Below are 16,770 nucleotides of genomic sequence, written 5' to 3'. Positions count from 1 at the left end.
TCCTTTATAAAAGCTAATTGCAGTCTCAGATGCTTTACCCTGCTTAAATAATTAAAAGGACCAGGACGAAAAAGGTTCCAACTCCATTGTGTTACAAATGACTGAAAAAATTGCGTAATTACCAACCATACTTAACCCCCACCAGGTTCATCAGTGTTTATGTTGTCATGCTAACGCACAAACAAATACTTTCAGTTTTATAGCTATTATTAAATCATTGCAGATACCCAAAAAAAGTATCTGTACCCTCAGTCTAAACAGGTACAGTCACAAACAGAATCTTGACACCCCTGGAAAGGTTTGTGAAACAGTGATTCTTTTTAGGAAAGAAAAAGTTCCAGACTTCAAGACTTATTTCAGAAAAGTCAAGCATGAAGGAAGGGAACTTAACTTGAATTGACAACATCCACAATTTTCAGCCTCCTAACAAAGGCCTCCAGCTTCTCGTATTGGTTAAAGTTCACAATGTGTAGAACTTTACCAGGGTCCACATGATGAGTGGAAGCCAAAAAGCTCCCCACCATATTTCACACTAAGTATAGGGTTCTTTCTGCTTATGCATTTTCATTTCAAAGCCAAAACCTCCACTGGTATGTATGGCCAGAGACTACTATTTTGATGTCATCAAACAAATGTGAACACCAAGAGTTACCTAATAGAATTTACAGTGGAAATAGTGCCTTGTTCAGATTACATGAAAATCGAGCTATTCAGTAAGATAAGTTGTCAGGGAAATACATTTCATAATTTCTGAAATATGTAATTTTTGTTGATTCCTTTGAATCCTTCATCAGTCATGTAGAAGTACAATAGATTCTGCATGTTGGGAAATGTATTTATTGTTCACGCATTTTTTACATTTTGTATATCCTTTTATTCTCAATTGCTGTAGGTCAAAATGAGTGGCATCCTCAAGAATAGCTACTATATCAGTAGCTACAACTAAAACTATAAATGGGTAATTACCATGTTCTTAGTATAATTTTGTTTCTCAAAACTTTCTGGATGTTACCCTCATAACATAATGAACACATTCTTGTCTGGGTTTTGTCTCTCTTATTTAGCGCTTGTTAATGCAACTATTAATCCAACTATTGAAAAGCGACAGGAAAAGTGGAAAACTTGCCTTATAATGTAAACAAGTGTATCTTGTATCCACAGTGAGGAAGATGGTTGGGTCGACAAAGACAGGAAGATTTTACAGAATTACACAATTTGTTGCATCTTCGCTCACCAAGTCTCCAAGTCTACAATAAGACACCACTTCTATGCCAATAGCTTATCTGGAAGACAATTGAGAGAAACCAACAAACCTGAAGTTTGCAAAATGTTACAGACTGACCGGTGACAGCTGACTCCAGATTTGACCCTAACACAGCTGAGCTCAATATCCTTTCAATTTACTAGGATGAGCCAAAACTATATAATGGAAAGGGGGCGCAGGAAAAGTGGGCTAATCCAACTCCTACACTCTAGACCCAGAAAGAAAAAGCTGCTGACAGCTCCCCAAAAATGGTGCTTAGGTGTCTAGAACATCTAAAACATTTATTTTATGGACCTCAGTCAGTAGCAGTCAAAACACCCCCCTTGACCCAGGCCATAATTAAGCCTGGCAAAAATCTTAATCTGTGCTAATTGATTATGTAACGTTCCTTCTTTCTCTTTCCCCATGTCTGTGTGACCATCTTGCTGAGGTTTATTGCCAGTTTGCCGCCTGTCTTTTATGTTCTACCATCTTTATCAGCAGAGACACAGCAAGCACATCCTCCTGTTAGCTTTGTGGAGACACAGGATGATAGGCAAGGACAACTGACAGTTTCAGCCCATTGATTCCAGAACAATACCTTTTGGTGATTTTTATCTAGAAGCTTAAATCTACATCTGTCCTGCCTCCCTATCATAGTCTAATGAGCAACACATTGCTAACAGTAGAAGACCTGGCATGTTAATGATGGATCAACCCGCACATTATTGGCTTCACTTCATAGCTGCAGCTAAGACCTTGGCGGAACCGACACCGTCTCTTGTCTAGACAAACAATTTGCAGCTATATTTTCTACTGCAAGTAAATGGTTAAGCAGCCATTTCCCAAAACTGTTGTATAACTTTAGTAATCCTTTTCATGCAAATACCGTACAAAATGTGGCTAAACAATGGACCGATTCCCACAGTGTTGTGCTGTCAGAACAGAAATGCAGAATTTGCCGTGAATGACTTGTCCATCATCAAAGGCTTTTAGAGGAGATCAGTGGAATTTCAGTGGTCTTTTTTTATAAACACTAAGTTCATAAATCGTTTCAAATATTGGTTTTCAAGCCTTGAAACCTTCATTCTGTAAATATCATTCTTCACGCCACATTCTGCGCGGATAGCTCTGTCTGATTACAATCAAAAGACAAATGGAAACTATTGGAAGCAAGACAATGAAGATGAATACAAAGATTTTTACATTCCACAAACTAGTGCCCAATAATAAAAAACTGCCAGTTTTGCATTACATAATAAAATAAAATATTCCCTTGTGAGGGGGCTTTTCCCACGTGATTTGTGCAAGCTAAATGTAACAGCTGTCAAACAGGCAAATCACCCACTGAAATCCATAAGATAACATTCTGCCCTATGTTGCGTAATAAACCCAGACAGATAACATTATCCTCCATGTTGCATAATAAACCCTGACATAAGAATGCTATCTTCCCATTGCAAAGGGCCTCTGCTAAACAATGCCAGAGATTACTAGAAAGCGGTCCCCTTCTTCATGCCTGTATTTGTTTCCCTCATTAGCTTATCATCGGTTCGCTACCGAGTTGTCACCATAGCTGCAGTTTTAAACAGAATGACAAGTGGGGGAGGGGGAGGGGCCTGATTGAATGGAGCCATGCTATCAGCCATAGCCATGTCTCTAGGGCCAATTAAACATTCAAGAGATGTGCACCTGCCTGGGCTGCACTTACACAACACACTAGAAACACAACACACTAGAGTCCCCGGTAGCTTGGCCCCAAACCACAACCTCCAGAGCAGACCGCTAGCCTAGACGGCCTATAACCCTCTGACTACACCTCTTCAACCAAATAGGGGTCATCATTGTCACTCCTAGTTCCATTTAGAGCTTGGGCTATACAAGTAACAAATGATCAGCTTATCTCTATAGGTTTATGTCCGTGATGAGCTTTCTGTGCTGCAGACTGCAGTGCACTGAACAGTCAAATTGGACAGACTGGGATAGACTGTTTCCCCATCTATTTATTCCTTTAGGGCCCCGTTGATTATCTGTAGATGAGGCAATATGCTCAAACATTACATGGTTGTGTCTCAGTCTGCTGCAAACGTCCTCTTCATTTTTGACTGGTTTTCCCACTGAGTATTTAAACCAGACAGGCCCTCTCTTTCTACTTCTTAATAAAATAGTTCAACCTCCTTAGCTGCTTATTTATCACACACTCTGAAACGAAATGTTCCTGGAGGAACCTTTACGGGTTCTTTACACTGAAACTTGGACGAAGCCCCATTTGGCTTATGAGCCATTCTGTGTCAAATGAAGCATATATGCCTGGAAAAGCAGCACTAGACATTCTGTGGTCATACAGTCATTCATCATTTTTGCCAATTCTGATTCTAGTCTTTTAACATCCTAATCAGAAAACAGCATTATTCTGCCTTTCCAGCTATACAACCATATTTTTACTGTAACCAGTAGATGTGATATTTACCAAAAGAACCATAGGCATCCGTTTACTCTTAGAGTCCCAAAAGTGTCTGTACATGCTCTACAGATTATCTGCTGACTATCAGTGACATTTTAACTATCTACTAACACTAACCTTAATCTTTATCCTAACCCTAACCTTAACTCTAAACTTAGCAAGCAGTTGGTAATCAACAGATAGTAATGCTGTCAACAACTATCTATAGAATGTTTACAGATTGAAAATGTGTATCTCAAAATAAAGTAATAAACTATAACAAACCATATAAATTGTTTTTTTTGGTACTAACCCACTTTATTTATTTATTTGAATCCCTACTTGTTTATCATCACATGGGCATGATTGAATCTGTTCAGACAACATTGAGTCACCTGATACCGTTATGTTTGTACTAGCCGCGCCATTAATTTTCGCCTTGTTCAGATGTATCCGAATCCCCCTGGAGTCGTCAGTGGTGGTTGACTTGTCACTTAGACAATCGTCATGACCAAATGGTTGGAGCTACAAACTCATAAGCAACTCCATTCCAATCAAGATAGTTTCTGGAACACAGGATGTGTTTAGTTTTGCTGTCAGACACTCACAAGCCTTGCTGTCAATCAAAGGATAAGCTAAGGAGTCAGTGGAATATCACCCTCATCAGGTGCACTTACAAATACATTCCTTAAAAATAATTTCAAATATATATATATATATATAGAGATATGTTCTATATTTAGTAGAGTCTCTGGAACAAGGGGTGGTTTTGGTTTGGCTCTAGGTTACCCACAGGCTGATCTACAATGGTAAGGGTAAGCACAGTACGTTATGGGAAAATGGACAATCAGGTTAAAAACCTTCTCCCCAAAGAATAAAATAAATAAAAAACATTTGAATCCAAAATAGGCAAAGCAGTAAATAACTAAACCAAACTTTTGTTTTTCCACATTTCATGGAAAACTTTCATAGAATCTGCTTTAATGCACAATAACAATAAAGGCACTTTCATTGTCATATCAAATCATTTTCCATTATTTTCAGGGGGAAGCTACAAAGGTCCTACAACTCCATATCAAAACAAAACGATCTATACAAAATTAATCTTAGAACAAATGCAACTTCACCCTCACAGATTTTAGTGCTTTGGACCTGTATGTTTTAAGTGTTTTGCACCACCTCATGTCCCAGCCTCTGCTCAACCTAACCACAACATACAGTAAATGATGTTGACAGACAGCAGATTGTTGATTGATTATCACACCCTGCTTGGGTGCTCATTGTCCAATGCAATCCTACATCCATATGGATCTATGTTATCTCTATCTGGCACGACTCCTTTGGGGCAACAATGACATTTAGCACCTAGATTTGTCTGGGAGTAATAACATTACATGCACACAAACCTCTCCCTCACAATGAACACAAACACACAGACCAAAAAAATATAAAAAACGCATGCAGTGTTCTGAAGCGACATGACTATCATGACGTATCTAGCCTTAGATGTTGTATAAGATAACTTTTTTTACATTTTATTTATCTGGTATAATAGATTTTGTCAATGTCCACAATTTGGCAACAGAAGGAAGCACATTCCATGTTTGGGAATGATTAAGTACTATATTTCCAGGAGTCTTCAAACAATTGGAAGTATTTGATCATGTGATTTGATCTCAAGGTGACTAGCTAGTTTACTTGACTGTTGCCAAAAAAGCAAGGGTCAGATTTCCTGGCAACATACAGTATGAGCTCTCTCAAAAATCCCTTGTAAGCCCATTGTCTTGCCAAAAGACAATTCACTGAATGAAAACATACATCAAAGTCTCTCCTCTTTTTCATTTTGCATTAACATGCTTTGATCTCAAGTCTCTTTCAGCGGGTAAGACCCTGAAAAATCATGACATGTCACATTTATGGTAAAAACAAACCTGCGATTGTTATTCCATGTGCATGTTGGCAGGCATAGTGACTTCAAGGGTTAGAAAATATGTCTAAGTCCCACAGCGGGCTACAAATAAAATGAAAAAAATATGGCTGTGATGACTAAAATGTTCAGTTCCATTAGAAAGCATGACAAAATAATATAATTTTGGATATTTTCACCATGTTTTCATACATAGAATGGTCCTTTGGAGCGGGAATTGTTGACATATATTTGACATGTCCCTGTCTTGCAAGTGTGTGGCTACTACGTTAGTTAGCTTAGCATTAGCGCACTTACATTGGGCTGTGTCCCAACAGGAGTCGGAGGGAGGGCAGGTCTCCCTTGGCAGCAGCGTAGTGGACAGGCAGGGCTCCAGTGTCTGTGGATGCTCCAGTGTCTGCCTCCCCGTTCTTTAGCAGCCAGTCTGTGATCTCGTGATGGCTGAACCGGGAGGCGAGGTGGAGGACAGTCGCTCCAGAACTGTCCCGGTCCTGCGATGGAAGAAATATCAAGATCAGGTCTCAAGACTTAATGGTTATATCATTTAAAAGTCCCAATCCACTTATGTCATTTTTGAATAATTGCTTTGTCTAATAAATGCAAGAGTGTTTATTTTGTAATAAACTAAAAATCTTTTATATACAGTGCATTCAGAAAGTATTCAGACACCTTTCCTTTTCATTTTGTTGTGTTATAGACTTCATTTCTAAGTAATTATATATACGTTATGCCATCATTCTACACTTCATCCCACAAAATGACAAAGCAGAAACAGGTTTCTTGTATTTCTACGTGTGCTATTTGTGTAATTTGGGCTCCGGGGTTTGGCTGGGTCACTTAAGGACTTTCACAGACTTGTCCTGAACCCACACCAGCGTTGTCTTAGGTGTGTGTTTGGATTATTGTCGTGGTGAAAGATTAATCTTTACCCAAATATGAGGTCTTGTGCACTCTGGATCAGGTTTTTCCTTTTAATACTGTGATGATTTTGCTCTCATTAGACCAGATAATAATTTTTCCTCATGCTCTGAGTCCTTCAGGCAGTCTGTTATATTACTGGAAGAAGTTTGGAACCGCCAAGACTCTTCCTAGAGCTGGCGAAAGGGACTTGGTCAGGGAGGTAATCAAGAACGCAATGGGTTCTATCAATCAGGCCTTAGAGGTATAGTGGCTAGACACAAAGCACTCCTGAGTAAATGACATATGAAATACCCGCTAATATGTTGGGGTATGGTCAGTCTGTGAGGTTTAGCAGAGTTTATTTAGAAGGCGGTTTGATGGTGCGTTACATTAGTGAGACTCAAATGAGAAGTCCCTCATCCCTCATTTATATTAACCTCTCTAAATCCTGGGATGGCTACGGAACAGCAAGAGGAGAATAGGAGGGTCTCTGTTTCTTGACTGACTTTCTTTTCAGACCTTGTGTAGCTTCGACCAATTCACTATTGTCATTCCCAACATTCAAATAAAAGTGCACCATAGGTTAACACCTTGATGAATAATTCATTATTATTTAAGACTTCCTTCCTGTTAATTTCCATGTTTACCCATGGAGGCTATATGTAAGGTACTAGGTAAGGTAACTGTACACAGTTGTACTATTCATCTCCTCAAAGTCTAACTTCCCTCCCGGACAAGCACACCTGATTCAACTAATCAGGCCCTCACTGATTTCATAGGAGTAGTTTGTCCAAGGCTATATAAGAAATATGCTTTTAGGGTTACTTGAGGACCAGAGTTGGGAACCTCTGTGATACACAGTTTTTACAATAATTATGCCAGCCATACAACTGGACTCAATCTTCAACATTTGTCAGCTACTGATTTAGGAAATGTGCACTATATAGACAAACGAAACATGAGGAAAATGTACAAAAGTTTGGGTTTTTAAGCCAATGGAGACGGAACAGGGGTGGGCTAATGTCAATGTGGTGCTGATTAGGTAGTAACTGGAAGCCTGCAGTGTCTGATACTTGTATGATTTGTAAATGACAGTTCGTGATGGAACACATAAAAACAATGTTCCTTCAGAATGGTTCCGCAAGTTACCTTGTTTCCACCGCAGGAACTAGGAACCTTTCCAGGGTCTAAATTAAGTTCAGAGGACTATATTCCACTCCCAAAACAGTCCCTGCTCGGGGGGGTAGTACTTTCCTAATGTACCAGAACTTTGGGGAGTGGGTCTTGCAGTGCTGAACGTTTCTCAATTCGAGTGGAGGCAAAAGGCAAGGAGACGCAGCCCATGGGTTGATTGCATTGAGCAATCTCACAAAAGTTTTCGTGACACAGTTTTATAATAAATTTAATACATGCATTATTTCGTGATAACCATAAAAACTGCGACCTTGGTCAGGAATTAATGTCCTAGCTATATATTTACATGGTAATCTGTGGCATGGTAATGTCAGTCATCAATCTAATGTTGTTAGGATATTGTTTCAAGTTTGTTTTTGTTTTTAATAGTTAATCTTTAGGCTTTTTTCCTTAGCTTAAAGCATGCATACATTTAAAGTATTTGAGCTGCCAATATCAATCACACACACACACATACACTTTATATGTGCTTTCTACTATTCAGTATTTGTGTAAAATAATTGTTTTACACTAACGTGAAATGTAAAAAGCTACCAACTCTGCCAACTGAGATTACCCAGATATTGCCTTCTGAAGAATTTCTAGATTTGGTGCAAGTAGTTAAATGCTCCTTCAACATTTCCTTAGAGCTCCTAATAAAATGTTACCACCATACTAATTTCAGCACGTGATTGGTCTCCAAACCGTATTGTTTGTGTTGTATTTAGAGGTGTGATACAATTTAATTGTGCATCATTTAGGTTATCAGGGAGTATATTGTGCACTCGTTTCTCGTGTGTAGCAGACAGACACTGTCATTTATTCAGACAGCAACCTAAAGTGCATTTGATATGATAAACTCCAAAGCAATGAGAACCAGCATACATTATCCATTCACATTAACACCACCGAAGACGAAGTCCAGGCATTATTGCGAGTTCATGCTAAGGACTAAAATCCAGCCGGAATTGGAAACGGCGATCCGTAATGATAAGGTGTACACGAAAATATCCAGCAAGTTGAGTGAGCTGAACATTTTTCACAATGGGAAACAGTGCCGGGAGAAGCTTAAAAAATGTTGTTGCTATACTTGTGTTTTGCATATTTGTATTTTGCACCTACATTTTTGGAGATAAATAGTTGTGGAACCAAATGTAGTGGCTGTTTGCGTAATTTTAAAACAGAAGAACTTCCCTCACTGTCTTGCTTACTGCTGAAATATTTATTAAATCACATCAGAAAGAACAAAAAAAATGTATGCGCGATGGCGTGAATCCATCTCAGGGCGAATCATTGCAATAGCTCGTAAAGTCCAATAAATCACGATCAACAGCAACACAACTTGAATCTCCTCCATGGTTACTGTCAGAGGCGTTTCTGGCCAAACTGCCACCCTAGGCGAGATCTCTTTAACCCCCCCCCCCCCCCCACAATTTTAATTGTACTATTACAAACACAATGTACAGTATCTCACAAAAGTAACTACGCCCCTCACATTTCTGTAAATATTTGATTATATATTTTCATGTGACAACACTGAAGAAAAGACACTTTGCTACAATGTAAAGTAGTGAGCATACAGCTTGTGTAACAGTGTAACTGTGCTGTCCCATCAAAATAACACAACACACAGCCATTAATGTCTAAACCGCTGGCAACAGAAGTGAGTACACCCCTAAGTGAAAATGTCCAAATTGGGCCCAGCAGCGGAGATGGCAGTGAAGAAGTCCTCCTTCAACGCCAGGGGGTCGACGCTTCTGTCCTTCGGGGGGGAGACCTCCTCCTCATCCTCCGAGGAGGAAGAGTCCGAACAACTCCGCACCCGCTCAGCCGAGCGGTGGAGAACAATTCTGAAGGTGGACGGAGCTTTAGCCGGACTGGTCACCTCTCCTTCTGACTCCGACTCCTCCTGAATGGAGTCCTCCTCGGAGAGGAGAGATAGGACGTCAGCCAAAGGGACCTGCTCCGGCAAAGTACGCCAGCCTGTCCATCCTCACCTGTAAAGGGAGGACGCTGCAGGCGGTGCACACAGGCTCCTCTTTATAGCAGAAACCGCTCCAGCGGTTGAAGATGGTGAAGCCATTCTTGGCTCAGTAGAAATCCCAACTGCATACTTTTTCTCGTGAAGAAAAAAGGGGAGACTCAGCAGGGTGTGAGACCCTCTTTTATAGCCATGGGGCAGATGGCCATAAGGTGTGATTTGCATATTTACATTTTCAGTGACTGCCTATTGGAAGAAGGGTAAACCAATAGGAGTGAAGCCCCTATGGGCAAAGTTTCAGGAAGTAGAACTGGAGGAAAATGTTTATCGAGACAATGATCGCTCTCGAACCTATAGTTTTCTTTTACTGAGTTTAATTTTAATGAACGGAGATAACTACTGTTTTGTTTATGTTGGGCCTGCCTTTTTCCTTAAACGCAATAGGCTACTTTTCCCAGCCTAAAGTAAGTAACTGATGGGTCAAAACAGCAAAGGCTGGGACAATGTCAGTTGCCTCCTGTTGTTACTAGCGGAGCGGCAAGTGATTTCACCGCTTACGTGGGAATGAAGAGTGAGGGGATAGGCAGTCTCATCACCGCTTGCTTCAGTACTGAGGTAAACAGACCGCGCTAGCAAACTTAGAGCAGTGCCTTTGTTTGAGACTAAGGAGCCAAAACAACAATAATATAACTATATAGAATTGTAATATAATAACATAACAATAGTAATAGTCATAATAATAAGTGTTTATAAGCAGCCCACCTTGCTGCTTGACAGCATGTAATGACCTACTGCTATCTTGACATTTCTGCTTGTCATTGAAAGTTCAAACTATGGTTTACCATACTATGGTATGGTAGCCTGGTAGCTACCTAGCTAGCTATTCACCTGAGTGGAACACGTTTCAATCGCCAAATCAATTTCAGAGGTGCCTATGAGTCATACATATGCTTAAGGGAAAACAAATAATGTCTTGAAGACCCATCAATTGGATTATCCAAAGACAAAATGTCATCCCACTTACTTTCTATGCTTAGCCCATGTTCCACAATATCACAGTGTCCATGCTAGCTAGACAAGTGCATGCTATCTAGCTAGACAAGTGCAGTGGTTCTCAAACTGTTTGCCGTCGCACACGGGTGTGCCTTGGAAATAATTGTATTTATGATTTATATTGATTGCTTTGCTTTCATGATTCTTTTTCTTTTTGAATCATGAAAGTCTTGCCTTAGTAAATTAGCTACCACCAAGTGCCAACAATGACAAGCCCTGTAACCGGTGCGCTTTCTCCCCCCTCACACAAATTGTGTGCGTGCCAAGTAGTATGAAGTAGACCTGTGACTTGAATGACACACAGAGGACCCAAAACATACTTGCATTTTTGATCAGCCATATATTATTTTCAAGGGCTTTAATGCACAATCGGAATGACAGATGAATAGATCCGGGTCTATTTTATTATTATTTTTGTAAAACAAAATATGAGATCCGGGGTTATTCATAAAACCACCTGGAACCGCCCACCCTCATTGTCTCTCAAGTTGTCAATATCATCTCACTTATAACAAATAAGTGTTGACTTAATGTGTTATTTTATTTGTATAAACTGCATGTAGATTGAATGCCCCCATATATTTTATTAAGGGGGGGAGTGGGGGGCAACCAATCAGCACCCCCCCGGCAGTTGGTGCCCTTGGCGACTGCCTAGTTTACCTATGCCTAGAAACGCCTCCCTGGTTACTGTGCTGTTGCAGTATCGCTTTGTATGGTGTATGGTGCATTTGTCAGAGTGAGAACATAAATCAGTGGACTCATTTTCCTAATTTTTGCAGGTCTTTAGACTGCGACGGAAATACAACTATGGGCTGAAGGAACCTTTGGGTTCCTTGAAAAGTAGTTCCTGGGACTAAAAGTTCTGTGTACTTTTGGTGGAATGTTATCAATAGGCTGCAAACTACTAGTACCTTGTGATCAACCTGTTGAAAACCAATGGTTTATACAACTGGATTGTCCAAGCACTACAACATATCTGCAAAAAACTTATGTATAGCATGCCCTCTTAGGTACAGAATGTTAGATAGTGTTCATTAGATGTTAGCTAGGCCTACAGTAAATTGGTAATTCTGTAGTTTCACCATCTTCATGGCAAAAAAAATGATTTGACAAAGGTCATAAATTGGATCTGGTCTAATCTCAATATAACAATTTAAATAATGTTTACAGATATCAGGAATGCAAAATATAGGCTGAAGGAAATGCACCACATTGCAAGACAAACAGTATGGAGGATAAAAGCAAAGTTTACGTACAAATTAAAAAAGCTTAAAACACTATTAGATGAGGAGCTTTCTTGTCTCATGTAAACAAAAGCTAATACTTCCCCATATACTCAGAAATGATTAAATTAAAGTGGGAGCACCTCTAAGAGTATGAACTGAGCTATCTGAGAAGGATTTAATCCTAAGAAACCTGCCTCCACATTGTTTGAAGTACAACAGACCTACATAAGAAGGTCAACACTGTTCTGGAATGCCTTGGTTGAGCATGTGTGGATTAGGCATTGTTTTGCTCATGTGAATTTTCTTTATCGTGTCAGTCCAATCCATTCATATTTGGTGTCTTGCATCTGACTATTGGACCTGGTTCCAATTAAATTTCCAGTGAGGTTTAACAAACTCCAGGCACTGCCATTTTGAGGCTTTGTTTTGGCCATACCTATCCTGAAATGCATTCACAATGAAACAGTAGAAGTATATTGGTACACAGACAAAACACCTGCTTGTTACAAAGATGAAATTATTAACAATAAAGCCAACGTTCATAAACTAATTTCCTAATCTTGTACACCGCAGTCTAGATTTGAGCTTTGATTGTGCCGCTGTCTGGTGGGTGGCAGGGAGCTCCATTGGCATAATGGGCAAGCATCACCTGAGGTGGGGGGTGACATCGTCAGCAGGCGATTCCCACATCTGCTGAGGGAGTCACTATAGAGATTCCCTCTGGTGGGATGGGCAGTTGCAAAGGTCACTAAGTTTGTCAGTCAAGTGTGCATGTGCTCATACATACTGATATGAATGAGATCCTGGTTGTTAAATGCAGAATGGCATGGCACAAATGCCTAGGAGGGAGGCATGTTTTGATATTCAACTCTCCTGAGCTTGTTGATAATTTATACTACTAGACAGGGACATAGGCACAACTGAATATCATGAAATGGTGTAAATCCGAAAGAATAACATTGAGAGGCAAATTGGAGTGTGACATGATATACTGACAGAAATGCATGCAAAACAGCACCATCTGCTAGACAGTTAGCCCAGGGTCACGAAATGCACCTGCTGAAAAAGGTCCCTTTTTTGCTCTACGATATTTTTTACTTTGATGTCAACAGGGCTCTATTATGTTTTCATCGAAGATCTCTCAAATCTTACTATCATGATAGCACTTGGTTAAGAGTGTGTAAAATATAATTGCTTAGCTGGGCCAGGCCAGGCATGTTGAAATGTGGTTACCATTATACACAATCATGTGGTTAAGATTTCAGCCTAGAAAACTATTTTTTAAATTGATCATATTTTGAAACCCAATATAACTTTTCCATAGATGACAAGTTGCAAAACATAAAGACATTACATTGATTCAATCAGTTTAAACCATGTGGGAAGCCTGCACAATCGTGTAGTAAAGACTATATGGGTTATACTCTTATGTCTACCCCAAACGTCATATAATGTTCTGAGTTACTAATTGTGTTAGTAGTACTGTGAAATAGTGAATCGTTTTATACTGAAAATGTGTCTAAATGTTCAAAATATCCAATAGGCCTAAATAAGAGTTAGTTGGAGCCGATTAGTCCAGGAAGATTGGATCGGAAATTCTAAATATTATTGGCCTCCATCTGGATTCTAGAAGTTGTCATATAGACCTCTAAGCTCATATTGGGCAGTTTGGTTAAAACGATAAACGTCAGTTTTGTATTAACAACGTTATGTGTTTACTGCAACGGAAATCCTTTAAAATGCGGTAGGGTTTACTTAGGCTCCACTATACAGCAAGAACTTAACATCACTTACCGAGGTGCGACATCCACCTTGAGTTAAAAGCCACTGTAGGCAGGCCAGGTTACCAGTGGCAGCAGCGTCGTGTGCGGGAGTTGCGCCATTATTCGCCAAACTGTTGCCTGGTAAGCCCGCTTCTTCCACGAGAAAACGTAGGCAAGGCAGTTTCCCAGCACGAGCCGCATGGTGAACGGGTGAAGCTCCGAGAAGGTCCTTTACGTCGCTGCTGAGTATTTTCTCCGCTAATTGCACTTTCAGAGTTTGTACATCCCCCTGCCTTGCGGCAAGCAGTGTCCTCTCCACCACCATAACTGCTGCTCGACCACTCATCCGTATTTATAAACGCACCATCTAGATGAGGTTCACCTATTTTTAACTATAACAATTTTTTTAGCCGATAACACTATCATTTCAGTCCCGTGGTCATCACAGTAATATAACAAATAGATGCCCACTCGTTAGAAACCTATCCCATCGAAATTGCATGAAGATCTGCGTTCATCCCTTCTAGAGAGTCCGCTGTTGTGAGAACGATAAAAAAGCCAATGACAATGAACAGGTAGGCAATGCATGTGTGTGATCATTTTACAATTTTTTTTTGTATATATTATAAACAAGGTTGTAAATTGATTGTAGAACGTTTCACCCGCGGTAACCTACTACTGCGTACGACGATTACTGTAAATTCACCTGATGGTTAGCTTTTTCTTCTGCATCAAACCGCATAGCTTAAACCCTATGATATTCGTTGGTTTTAATAATGCCTTCGTTCTTCTTTACACTGTTTTGAGAACGTTTAAAGTTACAGGCTATTCACTTAGCTACAAATAAGTTTACGGCGTCTGTCTTGGATCCTATATCCACAGTTGCCGCAGGTGGCAAGATGGGACTCACAACTTGTTAAATAATCCATCAGAGGGAGGCTCCCTCCGGCGGTTAAGCTACGTTCGGAACTTTGTGGGAAGTGGGAATTTAGCACATGTTATTGTGAAAATCCACGGCCAGTGGATAATTACTAGAGTACTTCCCTGATCCCCGACTTATCCCACATAGGGCTACTGACCTCTGGCGTCATCTAGATTACATTTTAAGCAATTCAATGTAATAACATAGCAGGTTGCTCTACAAGAGCAATGCTATTCTTGTCTAGCATATGATTATACATTATTATTATACATAAACTAGGCTACATTTAGTTGTTGACTCAACTTGTTCCCACACACAGTCAATAAAATTATTAAAGCATGTGAATGAATCCAAGTGAGATTGACAACTTCAAGAGTGGTAAATTCCCACCTCCCATTTGGTCATAAACGTAGCAAAAATAATCGTTCCCTTGAAATTGGCTCTGTAGTTAAAGGGCCAGTAGCCTTGCCTACCCGGTGGCCAACCGTTCCGGATAAGTGATGGTTGCTGGCATTGGCTCTAGAGTCTTTTCAGAGCAAAAACTGGCAGCGGCACGGACAGCTGGTGACTCGTTAGATTGCAAATGAGTTAAGAGTTTAAGGCTAAATTACTTTCAAAGCATGGTTTATTCTAAAATGTACTACCGTCCATATATGCCCTATTTAACCTCCATACATTTCCCATATGGGATAACATCAGCCTAATGGTTGATTACATGATACAGAACCATCGTTTTCCTATAGACTACTTTCCAGTAATAACTTGTAAAACAATTATATTCTCACCAAATATTCCAATTCATATGTTATCAGTATTAAATCCGTTTACAGAACATACTGGAATTTTCACTCGTAGCTTTGTGAGAGGATAAATAATAGCCCTTAGGCAATGTAACCAATTTTTTTCTTGCCTGCATGGGGAAACCAGAAACAAATAGTTTTAGCCTGCGTAGGGACAACCAGAAACAAATAGTTGATATAGTTCCCATGGAGACACAGTGAAGAACAGGTAGTGAATTTCCCTCACTTTGTATCTCCAGGCATTTTGTGTGGGTGGTTTAATGGTGCATTTACACATGCAGTCCACTCGGATAATTTTCACTTGGACTGATTGATTGTTATTGTTAAAAGTTACATTTACAGATTTTTGCTACTGGATGTAAAAGTGCCACCGTCGCGCTAAAACGGGTCCGTTCCAAACTTTGAATCTCATGGCTTACTGAGATTTATTTAATAAAATTCTGTTTATGCCTATAGATTATGCTCATAAAAAAGACTTGCTACATATTCATCCTAAAATGTCAGGTTTAAATGTGTTTTTTATTCGCAAAAGTTCCCGATTGCATCTTTAAATGGTCACTTAGTGTCTTTAAATTAAATGAAAAGAGCTGATGTGGATGGTTCAAATGACAATTTGGTGGAAGAAACATTAAAATTGGGCTTCCCGTGCAAACCAGCCAAAAACGCTCTTTATTCATAGGCAGCTGTGAGAAATTGCAATACGTTCCAATTCCAAAGGGTGGCAGGAAAGCCTACTATTTGGACCACAATTCGTTGCCCATTTGCTACATATTGGACCAAACGTCAACAACCTGTGAGTAAGTAATACTCGTTAATGACACGTGTTGCCTATATTTCTGTTTTTTCGGATCTTCCCCCAAAATATTTTGTAATAAGCCTATATGTAGATAATATAAATCTCATCATATTTTTTTTTTATTTGTAATATTTGCCAATTAATGTAAAGGTCTAGAGATGCCTGGTTATCTAGTAAATCACATTCTGTTCCAGCACACTTGTATTCCCAAGGGTTGAGCCTCGTGCTTGACGCGTGCCCAGCCTGCCATCTGTTGCTTTCAGTCCTGCGTGGTGGTGGACACCTCGCGGGATGTTGAAAGGCGGGTGGTGCCTGGTGCTTGATGTAGTTTTTAATTAATTGAGGTCACAAAAATGAACCTTACAGTTTCATCCGCAGAAATATATGGATACGTTTTGCGCAATTATATCTTGATTTTAAAAGGCACAGGACATGAGATATCAAGAAAACCTATTATGTAAATGTATAAGCTAACGTTTATTATGTAGTCTATTGGCTAATGTTGTATGATGTTGCAGGAACAACTACAACATATATCCTACT

General features: G+C 39.7%; 1 protein-coding gene across 1 annotated transcript in view; it reads right to left on the bottom strand.

Moving 5' to 3' along the window:
* Nucleotides 1-14,639, bottom strand: part of espn (espin) — a 56,221-nt gene extending 41,582 nt beyond the window's left edge. The window contains 3 exon segments of the mRNA XM_029123865.2: nucleotides 5,911-6,104; nucleotides 13,741-14,244; nucleotides 14,416-14,639. Coding sequence (XP_028979698.2) covers nucleotides 5,911-6,104; nucleotides 13,741-14,055 — 509 coding nt within the window. The 5' untranslated portion in view covers nucleotides 14,056-14,244; nucleotides 14,416-14,639.
* Nucleotides 14,640-16,770: the final 2,131 nt, after the last annotated feature.

This window comes from Esox lucius, chromosome 12 (genome assembly GCF_011004845.1).
Source record: "Esox lucius isolate fEsoLuc1 chromosome 12, fEsoLuc1.pri, whole genome shotgun sequence".
NCBI classification, from domain to species: Eukaryota; Metazoa; Chordata; class Actinopteri; order Esociformes; family Esocidae; genus Esox; species Esox lucius.
This window is presented reverse-complemented; position numbering and strand designations above follow the sequence as displayed.